Genomic DNA, 15,296 nt, shown 5'->3' on the forward strand with positions numbered 1-15,296 from the left:
AGTGGGGGCTCAAAAATATAAACTAAAAATATTTGTCTGTATCTAGACATATAGTATGTCACCTTTACAAGATTAGAGGAGGGAGCTCTGACTTCCAGGTGTGCCTTGCAGAAAGCTCCACAGGAGAGTTAGCATGGAAGAGAACGTTCTAGCACTAAGAAATGGCCCAAGAAGCAGGAACATGCAGAGACCCAAGAAGCAGGAACATGCAGAAGACACATTAGAGAATGGTAGGTGATCCCAGCTTGACGATGATGTGGAGTACTTGTAAGGAATAGAGAAGGTGGGTGAGAGACAAGTAGGAGAGGTAGAATGAGGCCAAAATCTCCATTTTCCATATGGGTCACTAAGGCTGAGACTGACTGATTAAGTCATATAGTAAGCACAAGGCTATTTGCCAGATATTTCTGGCTTTCTACCTTCAGCACATAGAGACCAATTGTACTTTCTAGCTCACTGTAGTTGTGTGGGATCTATAGAGGTAACATGTGGCAATTTGGGGCCAAGCGTGAAGTTGCTGGTGAGGGACTTTCCAGAGCCTTCTTTTTCTCTACTATTGTGACTAACTGCATTCCATGTAGTGGCTGGTCTATCATCTTGAGTCATGGATTGAGGGACAATTTTGTTGATGACACAGAGCAGAGCTCTCAACCCGTGTGGAATGGGTATATATTATGAACATGAAATAAACCTTTATTGTTTTAAGCCACTAAGATTAAGGGTTGTTTGTTAGTGCAGCTTACCTGGCCTCTCCTGATTGATACACTTAGTCAAGGTAACTCGGTTAGGAAGTACTTGCTGGCTTTGATTCCATGTCTGTCTTGTCATCAAGCCAGTGTCAGGCAGATGCCCATGGACCTTTAGGGGCCCATAAGCAGGGTCAAGTCTGGAGCTGTAGATTTGGACATCACCTACACAAATGTGGAAGGAAATGGAAAGAAAGTAATAGAGATTTAGTCTGTGGGCTTTGGGGGTGAGGCTTCTTGCCCTCATGTTCTTTCTGTCCCACAGGTTTGTAGTCAATCCCACGTGGCCTATTGATAAGTAGGACATCACTGCTGCCTGCAGGGTCTGGTGGTTCAGAGATGCTGGCTTGAGTTTGTTGACAGCTGCACACTCATAACATTGCTAAAAACTTCATAAACTCTGATGTCTGGAAATAGCCCAAGTGATTTGAGGTTTTGCTCACTTGTAAATGTTTGAGTATTGTGTCCACAAATTGCAAATTGAGTAACTCAATTTTGAGGCACAGCTGTTATTTGGAAAAGACCCATCTAGGAACGCAAGCTCCTTGCAAAATAATTGTGCTTCATTTTTGTCAAGTATCAGAAAACCATTAAACTGCCAAGCCATATGGCAAATGCCCACTAGAAGCAGAGTGCGACAACGAGCCATAATGTATCTGTTTTGGGGGAGAAGTAGATGGGACAGCGTCTGGTTTTTGTGATCTACAGAAAAGATTCACTGCTGTACATTTCAGCCATCCAGAGTCCTGAGTAAGGATTTTTCCTCCCATGAAAAATTCATGTAGCAAATTAAGTTATGGTAGTTTTTGTTTTTTCCTTAAGTGAATTTTTTCCCTTTCAAATAATGTCCATTTGAGTTTCTGCGTATAAAATAGACTTAACTGGGGCAATAGAAAGTTCTAAAAGTTTACATACTTTTCCATTTTTATATACTAACCCAATAAACATTCATTAAATATTGGCATAGCAGTTAGAATTAGGTTTAGCTGTGTATAATAGAAAAATGGAAAATAATGGTGGCTTTGAAGATCGTTTCTCCCCCAGGTAAAAGAAACCCGGAGGTAGGCAGCCCAGGGCTGGTATGACAGCTTCAGGGTCATCGAGTCCTGGTTTTCTCTTGACCTATTCTTTGTCAAACCTGGAGTTGGTTCTTGTCCTCAGGGTCTAATATAGCTGCCATACTCCAGCTATCACATTCCCGGTAGCAAGAGTAGAGAAGAGGAGAAAGGCATGCCTTTCCCTTTTAAGGACAGTGCCTGACCTAACACTTCTATTCAAAGATCACTAGCCAGACCTTAGGCATGTGGCCTCAGCCTACTGCCAAAGACATTGGGAAAGGTAGCAATATGCCCAGCTGAAGGCAGGCATTCTGTGACTGAAGAGAATGGGAGAATGGATATTGAGGAGTCACCAGCAAACTCTGTCCTACCAGAGGTCTTTGATGCTTGTTCTTCCTGCTAGATTATAACCTTCTTGAGGACAGGAACAGATTTTATTTACTCCTCTATCTCCAAGGCACTACACAGTAGCTGGTAGGTTGTGTTTTTAATTTTCTGCTATTTGCATTCCTAACAGCAGACGCAAAACACTCCTCACCTTCTAACCCCCTTTTCTGCCTTCTTTATCCAAGTTGACAGGTCAGCTATGATTTGAGGCATATTTATTTTTCATCATTAGAAAATGTTACTTCTGCCAGAATGATATTAGACTGTCTGTTCCTGTGTTTTTCAATATTGACTCTAAATTCCAGAGACAAGAGATGCTTAGAGGAGGATTGTTTTATTGGCACTAGACAAACGACTACAGCATTGGTACTTGGGCTTGACCTTCCTCATCAGCACCCTTCAGTGGTGACATCTCCCAGGCCGAGCTGGTCTGAGTCAGCTGCCGAATGTGTGTCCAAGGGCTGGCAGGTCTTGATCATGGGTAACTAGAAAAATGGGAGATCTTTTTCAAACAAGGTAAAGAACCGCCTGGAAGCTGGTATACGGAGTGGCAAATTATGTTTTAAAGACAATGAAAGACAAAGGAGCTAATATTTCTGGAGAACCCTCTATGGGCCAGGCACTGTGCTAGTTGGGTCATCTCTAGTAACCCTCATGAGAGTTCTAAGAGGTAGATATAATTATCTCCATTTTCTATGTGGCTCACTGAGCCTTAGGAGGTTGATTGGACTCTTTACCAGAAAGCAAGCACAAACCCTTCCCTTCCAGGCATGTTGAAAGAATTAGCATTGATGTGTGTGAAGTTTTTAGCACAGTGCCTAGCCTATTACTCAATAAACCCAGTAGCAGTTACTCAGATGTACTTTATTGCAGCAATTGAAACTAGTCCCAAACTCATAAGTATGGCATTGCAAGAGATCTCATTCCACTCCTTGTGCTCCTTCAAATCTTTTGAAATTTCTCGAAACTGAAGAGTGGGCTGCCTGCTTTCCTGGGAGTCTCATAATGAGGATGAATGCTTAATTGACATGTTTGTTTCCTCCAAGGGGTGGCTGGCAGAGGATCCTCACACTGACAAGGAAGGCATGCTTTGCTTTTGTTTTTAGCAGCATTGTGTACCCATAGCGACAGCAGGTGAATCCAACAAAGTTAAAAGGGAAGAGTACTGGAGTTCACATGAAGGTTGATTGCCCTAGAGAAGTCGACACACTCACACAGATGGAAATGGTTTCACCGAGTCTGAAAAATGTGGTCGTCAGCCCCACGTACAAACCATGACTTGTGTTTTCTTTAAGATGAGGAGGCTGGTCAAGAGGTCTGTGTAATGAAAGATGTTTGTAGAATCCATTTCCATTCTGCCTGAAGCCATCTGCTTTATGTCTATAATAAACAGGGATGTTTTCAGCCACTTTCCCAGGCCTGGCCCGTTAGAAATGCTCACCGCAGGGAAAGGTAAATTGACTGCCTCCCAAGCCATGAGCATTAGCACATTATATCTGCAGTGACGGCACTTAACCTTCCCGGGTCGCCTTCCTTACTGTGCCTCTGTGACGGCCTGTGACAAATGGGCTAAGGGGTGCACACTAGGTTAGAACTTAATACACATGGAGTGCTGGCCAGCATCACATTACATGGTGAGCTAGGTAAGATGTGAGCAGTGGAAGAGACCATATTCCAGGAAGATGGAGGCTGCCTGACCTTCTCCAGCCAGAAAGACCTGAGGGCAGCTGGGGCCATCCTGAGACTTTCTGATGTACCCACTGTCCCTGAAACTTCCTGATGCACTTGAGTACTCTTTCTGAAACACAGACTGAGCAAGTCACATCCCTGTTTAAAATCCTTCAGAGGCTTCCTCCTTGCCCATAGGATAAAATCTAAACTCCATAGGCACCCAGGGTCCCTCGTGATCCTTCCACACTCTGCAGCTGCATCTTGAGCCACTCACACATCAGCTCCCGCCCACACGTGAGCCATACTGACATCTTTCAGCTCACCTCCCACCTTCAGCTGCTGTGTCTAGGCCTTTGCAGCACTGTGCCTTGTGCCTGACAGTGTTCACTATCTTCCCCAGCATCTCAATTCCCTCTCCATTCCTGCCTTAGCTGGAAGGTCCTTTCTGACAGCCTGCCACTAAAAGGTGTGTTAACTTCCTATGGCTGCTGTAAAAAATCACTGCAGCCATAGGAAACTCATGTGTGGCTTAAAACAACACAAATTTGGCCAGGTGCGGTGGCTCATGCCTGTAATCCCAGCACTTTGGGAGGCCAAGGCAGGCAGATCAGCTGAGGTTGGGAGTTCGAGACCAACCTGACCAACATGGAGAAACTCCATCTCTACTAAAACCCCCATCTCTACTTTGGGAGGCCAAGACGGGTGGATCACGAGGTCAGGAGATCGAGACCATCCTGGCTAACATGGTGAAACCCCGTCTCTACTAAAAAATACTAAAAAAAACTAGCCGGGCGAGGTGGCGGGCGCCTGTAGTCCCAGCTACTCTGGAGGCTGAGGCAGGAGAATGGCGTAAACCCGGGAGGCGGAGCTTGCAGTGAGCTGAGATCCGGCCACTGCACTCCAGCCCGGGCGACAGAGTGAGACTCCGTCTCAAAAAAAAAAAAAAAAAAAAATACAAAATTAGCTGGGCACGGTGGGACACACCTGTAATCCCAGCTACTCAGGAGACAGAGGCAGGAGAATCACTTGAGCCTGGGAGGCGGAGGCTGCAGTGAGCCGAGATCACGCCATTGCACTCCAGCCTGGGCAACAAGAGCAAAATACTGTCAAAAAAAAAAAAAAAAAAACCACAAATGTATTGCCTTCAAGATTTGTAGGTCAGAAGTTTAAAATGAAGGGGTCCACATTCCTTCTAGAGACCCTGGAGACAGTCATTTCCTTGCCTTCTCCAGCAGCTAGAGGCTGCTTGCATTGCTTGGTTCATGGCCCCTTCCTAGCACCTCTCTCTTCTCTGACGACTGCTTCATTCATACATCTCTTTCTCTGTTTATCTAGCCCCGTTGCTGCCCTCTTTATGGGGGCCTTCAAGATAAAACCCGGTAATCCAGGCTACCCTCGTCATTTCAAGAATCTATGTAATCACATCTGTAAAATCCCTTTTACCATGTAACATAACATATTCACAGGTTCCAAGGATTAGGACATGGTCATTTTCAGGGGCCAATTATTCACCCTCTCACAGTGAGGTGTTAAGCCCTGAGCCCTTTCCCTGGGGTTATTGTCTGTTGAATTGTCCTTCCCATAGATGACTGGAAGCTCTTTGAGGGTGAGGGCTACATCTGCATTTCCTCCTATTGCATTCTACTGTCCAGTCGAGGGCCTGGCCACTAGTAGATGCTTAATAAACAGTTGTTCACTGAGTAGTTGGCAGGCGGGGCAGTGTCAGAGACCTGGCTGTTGTGGAGAAACTGGATGGACTCTGAAAAACAGTGCAATGAGCAATGTGTAGGCAGTAAAATCTGGAAGGAATTGTCTGGACCATCTTGGCAAATGGACAGCCATCAACCTCCAGTTCTCTAGGGCAGAGGAATGACCTCGGTGTCAATGTGCAGGAGGCCAGCATATCCCTGTTGACAGGATCATGGTGTTAAAGAGGGCCCAACAGACAAGGATGTCTTTTTTAAATTTCAGATTGAGTTGGGTGAAGTGGGACTTTGGGGAGAGATCTTGTGTACCTTCAGGGAGCCGGAAAGTTCACTTTATATCTCTAGACAACTCATTCCATTGACTGGGACAGAACCAAAGAGAGGAGGTAGCCATCTGACAAAAATATTTGGTTAGGGATAGACACTGACTCTCTTGTTCGTTCCACATACATTTCCTGAGTACTTATTGGTGCCAGGCACAGTGCTAGGAGTTGAAAGGACCAAGATGAATTTAAAAAGCACTCTCTAATCCCTTGAGCCCAGGAGTTTGAGGTTGCAGTGAGCTGTGATTACGCTAGTACACTCCAAACCAGAAAAAAAAAAGTGAGACTCTGTCTCTTAAAAAAAAATTAAAAAATAAAAACCTCTAAGAGATTATCTTCCACTTGGAGAAGAGCAACATGCATAAAAAGCAATGACAATTCTCTGGTGAAGAAAGAAAAAGGTGATAAAATGTGAAAAACAAATACAGAGTTAGCATGATAGTGGGGGGCTGTTGGGGGAGACACAAGGTAAATATTCCAGGGAGAAAACCTTGAAGGCAGATCACCAGGGTGGCAAGGATGAGGATGGCATTTCAGGTGGTCATGACTGCATTTGCAGAAGCAGCATGTTGTGCTTGAGGAGTGGGATGAAATGCTGTCTGATGACTATGGAGTGGGAGGCAGTAAGCTGGAGAGGGGGCAGGAGCCAAAGGTAGAACCTGTTTGCCTTGTCTCCAGTTTAATGATAAATTCCAACAAGCCTGTACACTACATTCTCAACTTGTTAAATCCTTTAGCAGCAATTATTACTCTGTGGCCTCCATTGAATGCTTATTGATGAGAAGCCTTTCCCAATAGCAAAAGTCTCCCTCACTTGCTCCGTCTCACTAGATATTATTAGATGATAAGGGCAGATGGGACACTTTTATGGCATGCATCTTGCCTTGTGTCTGATGAGATTGGCACTCAAATCAGAGCCAGTTTATTGTCCTGGTGGGTCCCTGGAGTGAGTCCATTTTAGCCCTATCACTGTATTTCTCTGGGTTTGGCTTGAGAGGGTACTTAGTTGAAGCAAATTGCAGTGTACAAATGGTACAGGTGCACTGACCCTGTTACTGATCCTGGGAATGTACACTCCCTGTGTCCTTCAGCCTGCAATGTGGCCCAGACAGAGCACAGTCTCCATTAGAACAGTGTGGCTCAGTATGCCCACAGCAAAAAAAGAAAAAGAAAGAGAGGCACTTAGTAAAGGTCATTTATTCTCCTTCTCAGCATCACATTTCATTGCTGTTGATGCCACCATTCAAACAAATGTTCTAATTTACAGTTTCTGGGAACTTTCGGAAAAATGGATGAGAGCCCCAGGTTACCTGAGATGCTACAGTTACATGTTTTAATGGTTCTAACAATGTATATTTTGTCAAAATGAAATAGAATTTTGAAAGACTTCATAATAGTTGTAAAAAACAGCCACCTTTTCAGTTACAGTCATCATGAGGCTGCTCTTGTGAATAGCTTGGCACACTTTGCAAATATCTCATTAAACCATCCAATCTCCCTGGGAAAAAGCTAGCAGCAGCTTGTTGACTTCTTTCTTCCCACACAGTAGGGGGTATTCCTGCTGACTCAAAGGAAGCATGAAGACACCACGGCCCACCTAGGCTGAGAGTTTTTCATCTTCACACTGTAGCTCAGAGTACACACCCTCCAGCCAGCCAGTGCCCTGTTTCAGTCTTCACTGATCCCTACTCTGGGCCAGGCTCTGTGCTTCAAGCTGAAATCCCAAGATGGAGAAAACACCACTTCCCTTCCTAAAGGGTTTACTGTCCAGTGGATAGGAAAGACATATAAGCAGGCTTTTTCAATAAAATGCGGCATGTGATTTATTAAAGGTAAGTCAGAGATGAGTTAACCTAAGCTAGATGTCAAAGAAGCCATCTCAGCAGCCTTCCACCCTCCCAGCACCCGGACACTTGTATCCCCAACTCTGTGGCAGCCACAGTGGATTAGTTAATCCAGTTTCCAACCCCCTTTCCCTTACTGTTCTCACTTTAGAGGCTGTCAAGCTAAATAGATGCCTTTCTAGCCTTTGTTGTAGCTAAAGTGGCCATGTAACCTAGTTCTGGCCAATGAGACAGAAGCAAAATCTACAGGAGGTTCTAAAAAAGCTCTTGTGTTCTTGATTAAGAGGAATAGCCAATCTAGTACAGCTTCTTGCTCCTCCTTCTTGCCTTTATTGAGGTTATGATGGCTGTAGCTGCAACAGTAATCTTGTGACCATGAGAGAGAAACTGAAAGAATTGCAGGTCATTGTTGAGCCCATGATCTAATGTCATAGGTGCCTACTTCCAGACTTTTTGTCATGTTAGAAACAAATGAACCTCTCTGTTTAGACCACTGAGATTAGGCTTCTGGTATTTGCAGCTAATATATCCCTAACTGATATAGGTACCTAGTAGGTAATTGATAAATAGTGATTGAAGTAATAAATAATGTGATCATATGAATTGGGTCTTAACATATTGGGATGTGCTGGGGGGTTTTCTGGTTGGAGGAAACCAAAATAGCCTGTACAGAAGGTTGAAGCAGGAAGCCATGAAGATGTCACAAAGAAGTCCTAACAGGTAGTTCATTGTTGCTAGAATATAAAGTAGGAAGCTGGATGAAAGCCTGGAGGAGATAACATGGGCCAAATTGAAACAGTTTCCTTTGATACAAGCAGGGTCCCAGGTTCCTGTGACTGAGCACTCTACATGTTGCCCCCAGAACTGCAGGGTTACAGCTAAGAACATCATAGCAAAATGAACAGTAAAGGCAGTAAATGCATTCCTCCTGTTGGTTGCTATATTATCTATTACTGCATAACCAATTACACCAAAATGTAGCAGCTTAACACATTTATTTATTATTTTTATTTATTATCTCACAGTTTCTGTGGGTCTTGAATCCAGATATAATTTAACTTATAAAGCCTGTCTTATAAAGCTTCAGTCAATGTTCACAGGGCTGCAGTCATGTCTGAAAACTTGACTGGGGAAAGATCATGCCCACACTCGTGCACATAGTTGTTAGAGATCCAGTTCCTCACTGGATGTTGGCCGCCAGAGGTCTCTCTCACTCCCTGGGCCCATGGGCGTCTCCATGGGGCAGCTCACAACCTGCCTCCTGGCTGCATCAGGGTGAGCAAGTGAGAAAGCAAAAGAGGTGAGCAAGAGGGGAGCCAGAGGCCTTTGGTAACCTTAGCTCAGAAGTGGTAACCACTACTGCTGTATTCTGTTTGTTGTAAGCAAGTTTCAGCCTATACTTAAGGGATGAGATTACCAGTGAATTCTAGAAGGATCACTGGGAGCCATCTTAAACACTGCCTACCACAGACACACCGCCATCTCCTTTCTCCTCCTGTTCCATCGGGGTCAGCAGTAGCAGCACCTTTCTCACCATTGTTGTCATCATCACAACCACAGTGATTGTTTATTAAATGCTTCTTCTGTATCAGGCACTTTCCATATGTAACTATCCTCACTATAACCTTGTAAGAGTAAGTAACTTATCCCCATCTTGCAGGTTAGAAACCTGAGGCTCAGAGAGGGCCTTTGGTTTGCCCTAGGCCTCACAGCCAGTGAGAGGCAGAACTAGGGGTCACCCAAGGCCCACCTTGAGGAAGCAGCATCTCAGAGGCAAGAGAACCGTGTCTGCCAGCCAGTCCTGGAGCCTGGGCTGTTTCCTTCTCACCTTTAACCTCAACAGAGTGAGGTCAGAGGGTGGGCTGCACCCTCTCAAAATGCTTGAGCCCCAGATAAAGGACAATATGTGAGATCAGAATACAGTCTGCACAATAGATAATAGTCCAGTAACAATGTTGGTTTCCTGATTTTAATCATTGTTCTGCAGTTATGTAACAAAGTGTCTTCATTCTGAGAAAACACATACTGAAGTATTTAGAGGTAAAGAGATTTTATGTCTATGACTTACTCTCAAACATTTCAGAAAAAATATTTATAAACGTGTATGTACGTGTGTGGAAAGAGAGTGAATGATAAAGCAAGTGTGGTAAAATGTTAACATTGGGGAATCTGGATAAAGAGTATTAAAAATTTTGTATAAATTTTGTAACTTTTTTTCAATAAGTCTAAAATTGTTTCAAAGTAAAAAGTATTTTAAAAGTGCTAATCTACTCTAGGACCTTGTGAGATCTATTAGGACCACCAGAGATGACACTGGGGGGGTCTTCTAGCCCTCCTTCTGATCCCAGGGTGATCTGTCAGAGCCCAAGGAGGATATAGAAGTCCAGAACAGAACATGGGTTCTGGGATCAGGCTGCCTGGGTTCCAGTCCTGGCCCAGTAGCTTCTAAGGTCCCTGAGCTATATGAGTAACTGCTCAGGGTTGTTAAAAAGGACTTGGCAAGAGAAGGATATACCTTGGCATAGCACTTGGCGTACTTCATGGCCCATGGCAAACCCTCCTTAAATGTTGTTTTAATGCCTCCTCAGTCATCTTACAAGTTGACAAGTAATGGTCTGTGTGTGGTTTAGAGAGACTGATCTGGATAATTATCTCAGTGCTAACTCCCTGACATGAGCTTTTGTCCCCATAAAAGCAGGGTGGCCACTGCACCGGGTGTGGATGTGCCTGACAAGATGAAGAGCCAAATCCCTGTGGTTCTCCTGGCCTGTGGCTCCTTTAACCCCATCACCAACATGCACCTGCGCTTGTTTGAGGTGGCCAGAGATCACCTACACCAAACAGGTCAGTCAGGGGGCCCTGAGTCCAACAGAAGAACTGGTGGGTTAGGCTTCATGGGGCTTTTCTGGCTGCTGGCATCACTATTACTAAAACAGCTCAGTTTATTTATTCACAGCATAACTAGAGGCATTTTTTTTTCATCATATTCAAAGGGTTGATGCTTATAGTCTTGTGACATGTATACAAGTCATACCCCTTGCCATAGAGCTGAACACATCTCAAGGTCTGCCCTCCCTGCCCACCTCACTGTTGGCAATGAATGACAACAGGCCCTCTATAGAACCCGTGCCACAATCAGGGCATCCTTTCTGGTACTCCCAACATCTACCTACACAGCCAGATGAATAGGTAGCATGTGCCTTAGAAAACTCCTGATACTCTTCAGAGGGTAAGCAAATGCTTGACAATGGCCATTTTGACATTTTCTCATTTTAAAGAATATATCTTAGATTATTACAAATTAATAATCTTGTATATAGGGCATTTCCAATACAGATGGCATGACTTCGACAGAAATATTTAATCAGCTGAAAATATATAATCTGAGGATATTTCATCTCCTTGACTTTCTATTTCATTATTAAAGGAGCAAAGTAACATTTATAATCCGCATGATTGTTTCTAAAGAATATAAGTAATGTATCTGTTGCTATCAAGTATATATGAAATTATCTACTTGTATATTTATGAATGTATTATGTATTCATATATGTATTTTGTGTTTCTATATTGTTTGTAAAAGTTTGCCTTTAAGGACATTGTTTTTATACCAGAATCAATTCCTGTTTACTTTTAATATAGCAAAAAGTATTTGAGTAACGTGGAAATCATTTCTTCAAAGAAATAATGCATAAGTATTAGTTTATTTTAAAGGAAATATCTTTATTTTAAAAACATATTTTTATTTAAAAAGTGAAAGTGAGTGTCTATCCTTGATAAATAAATAGCTTAGTAAATAATAGGAATAAAAAATATTCAAACAATTCATTAAAACTAGTTGGTGGACATTAGTAGACAGTATACCAAAGAGGAAGTATAAATGGCCAACAAACTTAGGGAAAGATGATTAAAATCACTAATAATCAAAGAAAGTGCAAATAAAAATGTGATAAACTACACAAGCACCACCATGAGGGCATCTCCTGTGGCTGCTGGAACACCACAGAATTGCCACCATCTGCCACTGGGCTTATAGTTAGTGCTCAAAAAATATCTGTTGCAGGAGTAAATAGTTTTAGCCTATGAGACTAGCAAAGATTAAAGATGGACAAAATTCAGTGCTGGCAGAATAAAGAAGCACTGGTAGAGTAGTAGGGCTGTACTGGTAGTAATAGGATAAATTTTGAGGACAATTTGGTGTTCTGTGACAAAAGATTTAAAGTCTCTACCCATACTCATAACGAAGAGAAAAATGAACCAATGGAAACCAAACCAGATTTGATGCAGATGTTAGAATTGGCAGACAAAGACTTGAAAACAATTATTATAATTACGTGCTATATGTTCAAGTTAAGCAGAGATATGGAAAATATAAAAGGACCCAAATCAAACATCTAGAATTAAATACTACAACCTGTGAGATGAAAAATACACTGTAAAGAATAAAAAACAGATTAGACATTACAGAAGAAAAAGTTAGTGAACTTGAAGATATAATAATAGGAACTATCTAAAAATACAGGAAGAAAAAAATTTTAAAAAGAAAGAATAACAATGAGATATGGGAGAACTTGAAGCAGCTTAATATACTTGGAATTGGAATCCCAGAAGGAGAAAACAAAGGAAGAACTAGAAAAAATATTTGAAGAAATAATGACTGAAATTTCTCCAAATTTTATGAAAGCCCACAGATCCAACTATCTGAACAAACTCCAAACACAAGAAACATTAAGAAAACAACACTGAAATATATAATAATCAAATTTCTCAAAACCGGTAATAGTCAAAAGCAACCACAGAACAAAAATAAAGATGACAGCAGATATCTTGTTACTGAATTTACCAAAAAAGAATTTAGTGTAATAACATTGTTAAAGAACTGAAAGAAAATACTGTCGACCTAGAATTCTGTATCCATTCCATATCTGGCAAAAATATCTTTCAAAAATGAAAGCAAAGTAAAGGCATTTTCAGATATTCAAAAGCTGAAGAACTCACCACCAGCAAACTTGCATTACAAGAAATGCTAAATTCTTCAGGCAGAAGGAAAACAATACCAAACAGAAGCATGCACCAACACAGAGGAATACAGAGCATTGGAAATGGTAACCACATGGGGCGATTATATAATATTTCTTATTGATTAATTTTCTTTAAAAGGTAATTAACAGTTTAAATGAAAGTAACAATATACTGTGGGATTTATAACCTATGTAGAAGTAAAATATATGATAACAGTAGAATAAAGGCTGAGGGGGTGAAAGGGAATATACATAAAGTGATATAACATCACTTAAAGATAGACCATAAGAAGTTAAAGATATGTTTTAAACTCTAATGCAACTGTTAAAATGAAGCAGTTATGGTTAATAAGCATACAGAGGAAGTAAAATAGAATTGGAATATACTCAGTTAATTCAAAAGAAGAAAAAGAAGAAACAGGGAACAAAAAACAGATGAGACAAACAGAAAACAACATAAGAGATTTAAACCTAACTATATCAATAATCACATTAAATATAAGTAGCCTAACAACTTCTGCGAAGAGGCAGACTGCCAGATTCAATAAAATAAGCAAGACCCAACTATAAACAAGAAGCATACTTTAAACACAGAAACCCAAATAGGCTAAAAGTAAGAGAACAGAAAACTGTCCTATGCTAACACTAATTAAAAGAAAGCTGGAGTGGCTATAGTAGTGTCAGAGAAAGTAGATTTCAGAGGAGTGAATATTACGAGGGATAAATAAGGTCATTTCATAATCATAAAGGGTTTAATGCTTTAAGCAGAAGTAATACGCTTTTTGCACTTAGTAATATAACTTCTAAATATATAAGAAGCAAAAACTTATAGAATTGCAAGGAGAAATAGACAAACCCACATTTAGAGTCAGCTGTTTTAATGCTCTTCTCAGTAATTAATAGAATAAGCACACAGAAAATTAATAGAAGACTTGAACAACACTATTAAACAATTTGACCTAATTGACATTTATAGACCACTGCATCCTACATCACAGAATACACATCCTTCCCAAGGGCACACAGAACATTTACCAAAATAAGCCATATTCTGAACCATAAAAGAAGTCTCGGCCTTGTGCGGTGGCTCACGCCTGTAATCCCAACACTTTGGGAGGCCAATGTGGGTGGATCACCTGAGGTCAGGAGTTCGAGACTAGCCTGGCCAACGTGGTGAAACCCCATCTCTACTAAGAATACAAAAATCAGCCAGGTATGGTGGCATGCACCTATAATCCTAGCTACTCAGGAGGCTGAGGCAGGAGAATCGGCTTGAATCCGAGAGGCAGAGGTTGCAGTGAACCGAGATCATGCCACTGCACTCCAGCCTAGGGAATGGAGCGAGACTCCGTCTCAAAAAAAAAAAAGTCTCAATAAATGTAAAAGGACTGAAGTAATACAAAGTGTATTCTCTGACCACAGTGGAATTACATTAGAAATCAATAACAGAAAGATCTCTGGAAGATCTCCAAATATGGAAATAAAATAACATACTTCTAAAAACTCATGGATCACAGAAGAAATCAAAATGGAAATTAGAAAATGTTTTGAACTCCATGAAAGTGAAAACAATATATAAAAAATTTAGGCTGTCACTGAAGTAGTACTTAAGGAGAGTTTTATAGCATGAAATATTATATTAGGGAAAAAATGGTCTCAAATCAATGATTTCAACTTCCACCTTAATAAACAAAGGAACAGATGAAAAACAAAATAAGCAGAAGAAAGGAAATACAATAATGTGCCACACTATGACATTTCAGCAGATAACAGACCATATGTACGACAGTGGTCTCATAAGACTGTAATGGAGTTGAAAAGTTCCTATTGACCAATGACATTATAGCATCATGGCTCAAGGCATTACTCGTGTTTGTGGTGATGCTGGTATAAACAAATCTACTGCATGACTAATCATATAAAAGTCTAAAAAGTCTACCATAGGCCAGGCATGTTGGCTCACACCTATAATCCCAGCACTTTGGGAGGCCAAGGCAGGTGGATCATGAGGTCAAGAGATCAAGACCAGCCTGGCCAAGATGGTGAAACCCCATCTCTACTAAAAACACAAAAATTAGCCGGGCCTGGTGGCGCACGCCTGTAATCTCAACTACTCGGGAGGCTGAGGCAGGGAATTGCTTGAACCTGGGAGGTGGAAGTTGCAGTAAGCCAAGATGGAGCCACTGCCCTCCAGCTTGGGTGACAGAGCGAGACTCTGTCTCAATCAATCAATCAATAAGTCTAGTATATATATTTATATACAGTACATAAAACTTGATAATGGTAATAAATGACTAAGTTACCGATTTATGTATTTACTATACTATACTTTTATCCTTATTTTAGAGTCTATTCTGTTTGTTAAAAAAAAAAAAAAAAACTCACGCCTGTAATCCCAGCACTTTGGGAAGCCGAGACAGGCAGATCACGAGGTCAGGAAATCGAGACCATCCTGGCTAGCATGGCGAAACCCCGTCTCTACTAAAATTACAAAAAAATTAGCCGGGCGTAGTGGCGGGCACCTGTAGTCCCAGCTACTT

The 15,296-nt window shown here is 41.6% G+C and overlaps 1 protein-coding gene across 3 annotated transcripts in view; it reads left to right on the forward strand.

Annotated features, from left to right (window-relative positions):
* Positions 1-15,296, forward strand: part of NMNAT3 (nicotinamide nucleotide adenylyltransferase 3) — a 116,108-nt gene that overhangs the window by 39,596 nt on the left and 61,216 nt on the right. Inside the window, exon 1 of one of the 3 annotated variants that reach the window (XM_011958114.1) lies at positions 10,441-10,579. The exons of 1 other annotated variant lie outside the window; for it this stretch is intronic. In XM_011958114.1, coding sequence (XP_011813504.1) covers positions 10,471-10,579 — 109 coding nt within the window. In that variant the 5' untranslated portion in view covers positions 10,441-10,470. Of the gene's footprint in view, positions 1-10,440; positions 10,580-15,296 lie in introns of those variants that run through there. One more of the 3 variants, XM_011958116.1, reaches the window with a different exon arrangement.

Source organism: Colobus angolensis, unplaced genomic scaffold (genome assembly GCF_000951035.1).
Source record: "Colobus angolensis palliatus isolate OR3802 unplaced genomic scaffold, Cang.pa_1.0 Scaffold46, whole genome shotgun sequence".
In the NCBI taxonomy this organism is placed as follows: domain Eukaryota; kingdom Metazoa; phylum Chordata; class Mammalia; order Primates; family Cercopithecidae; genus Colobus; species Colobus angolensis.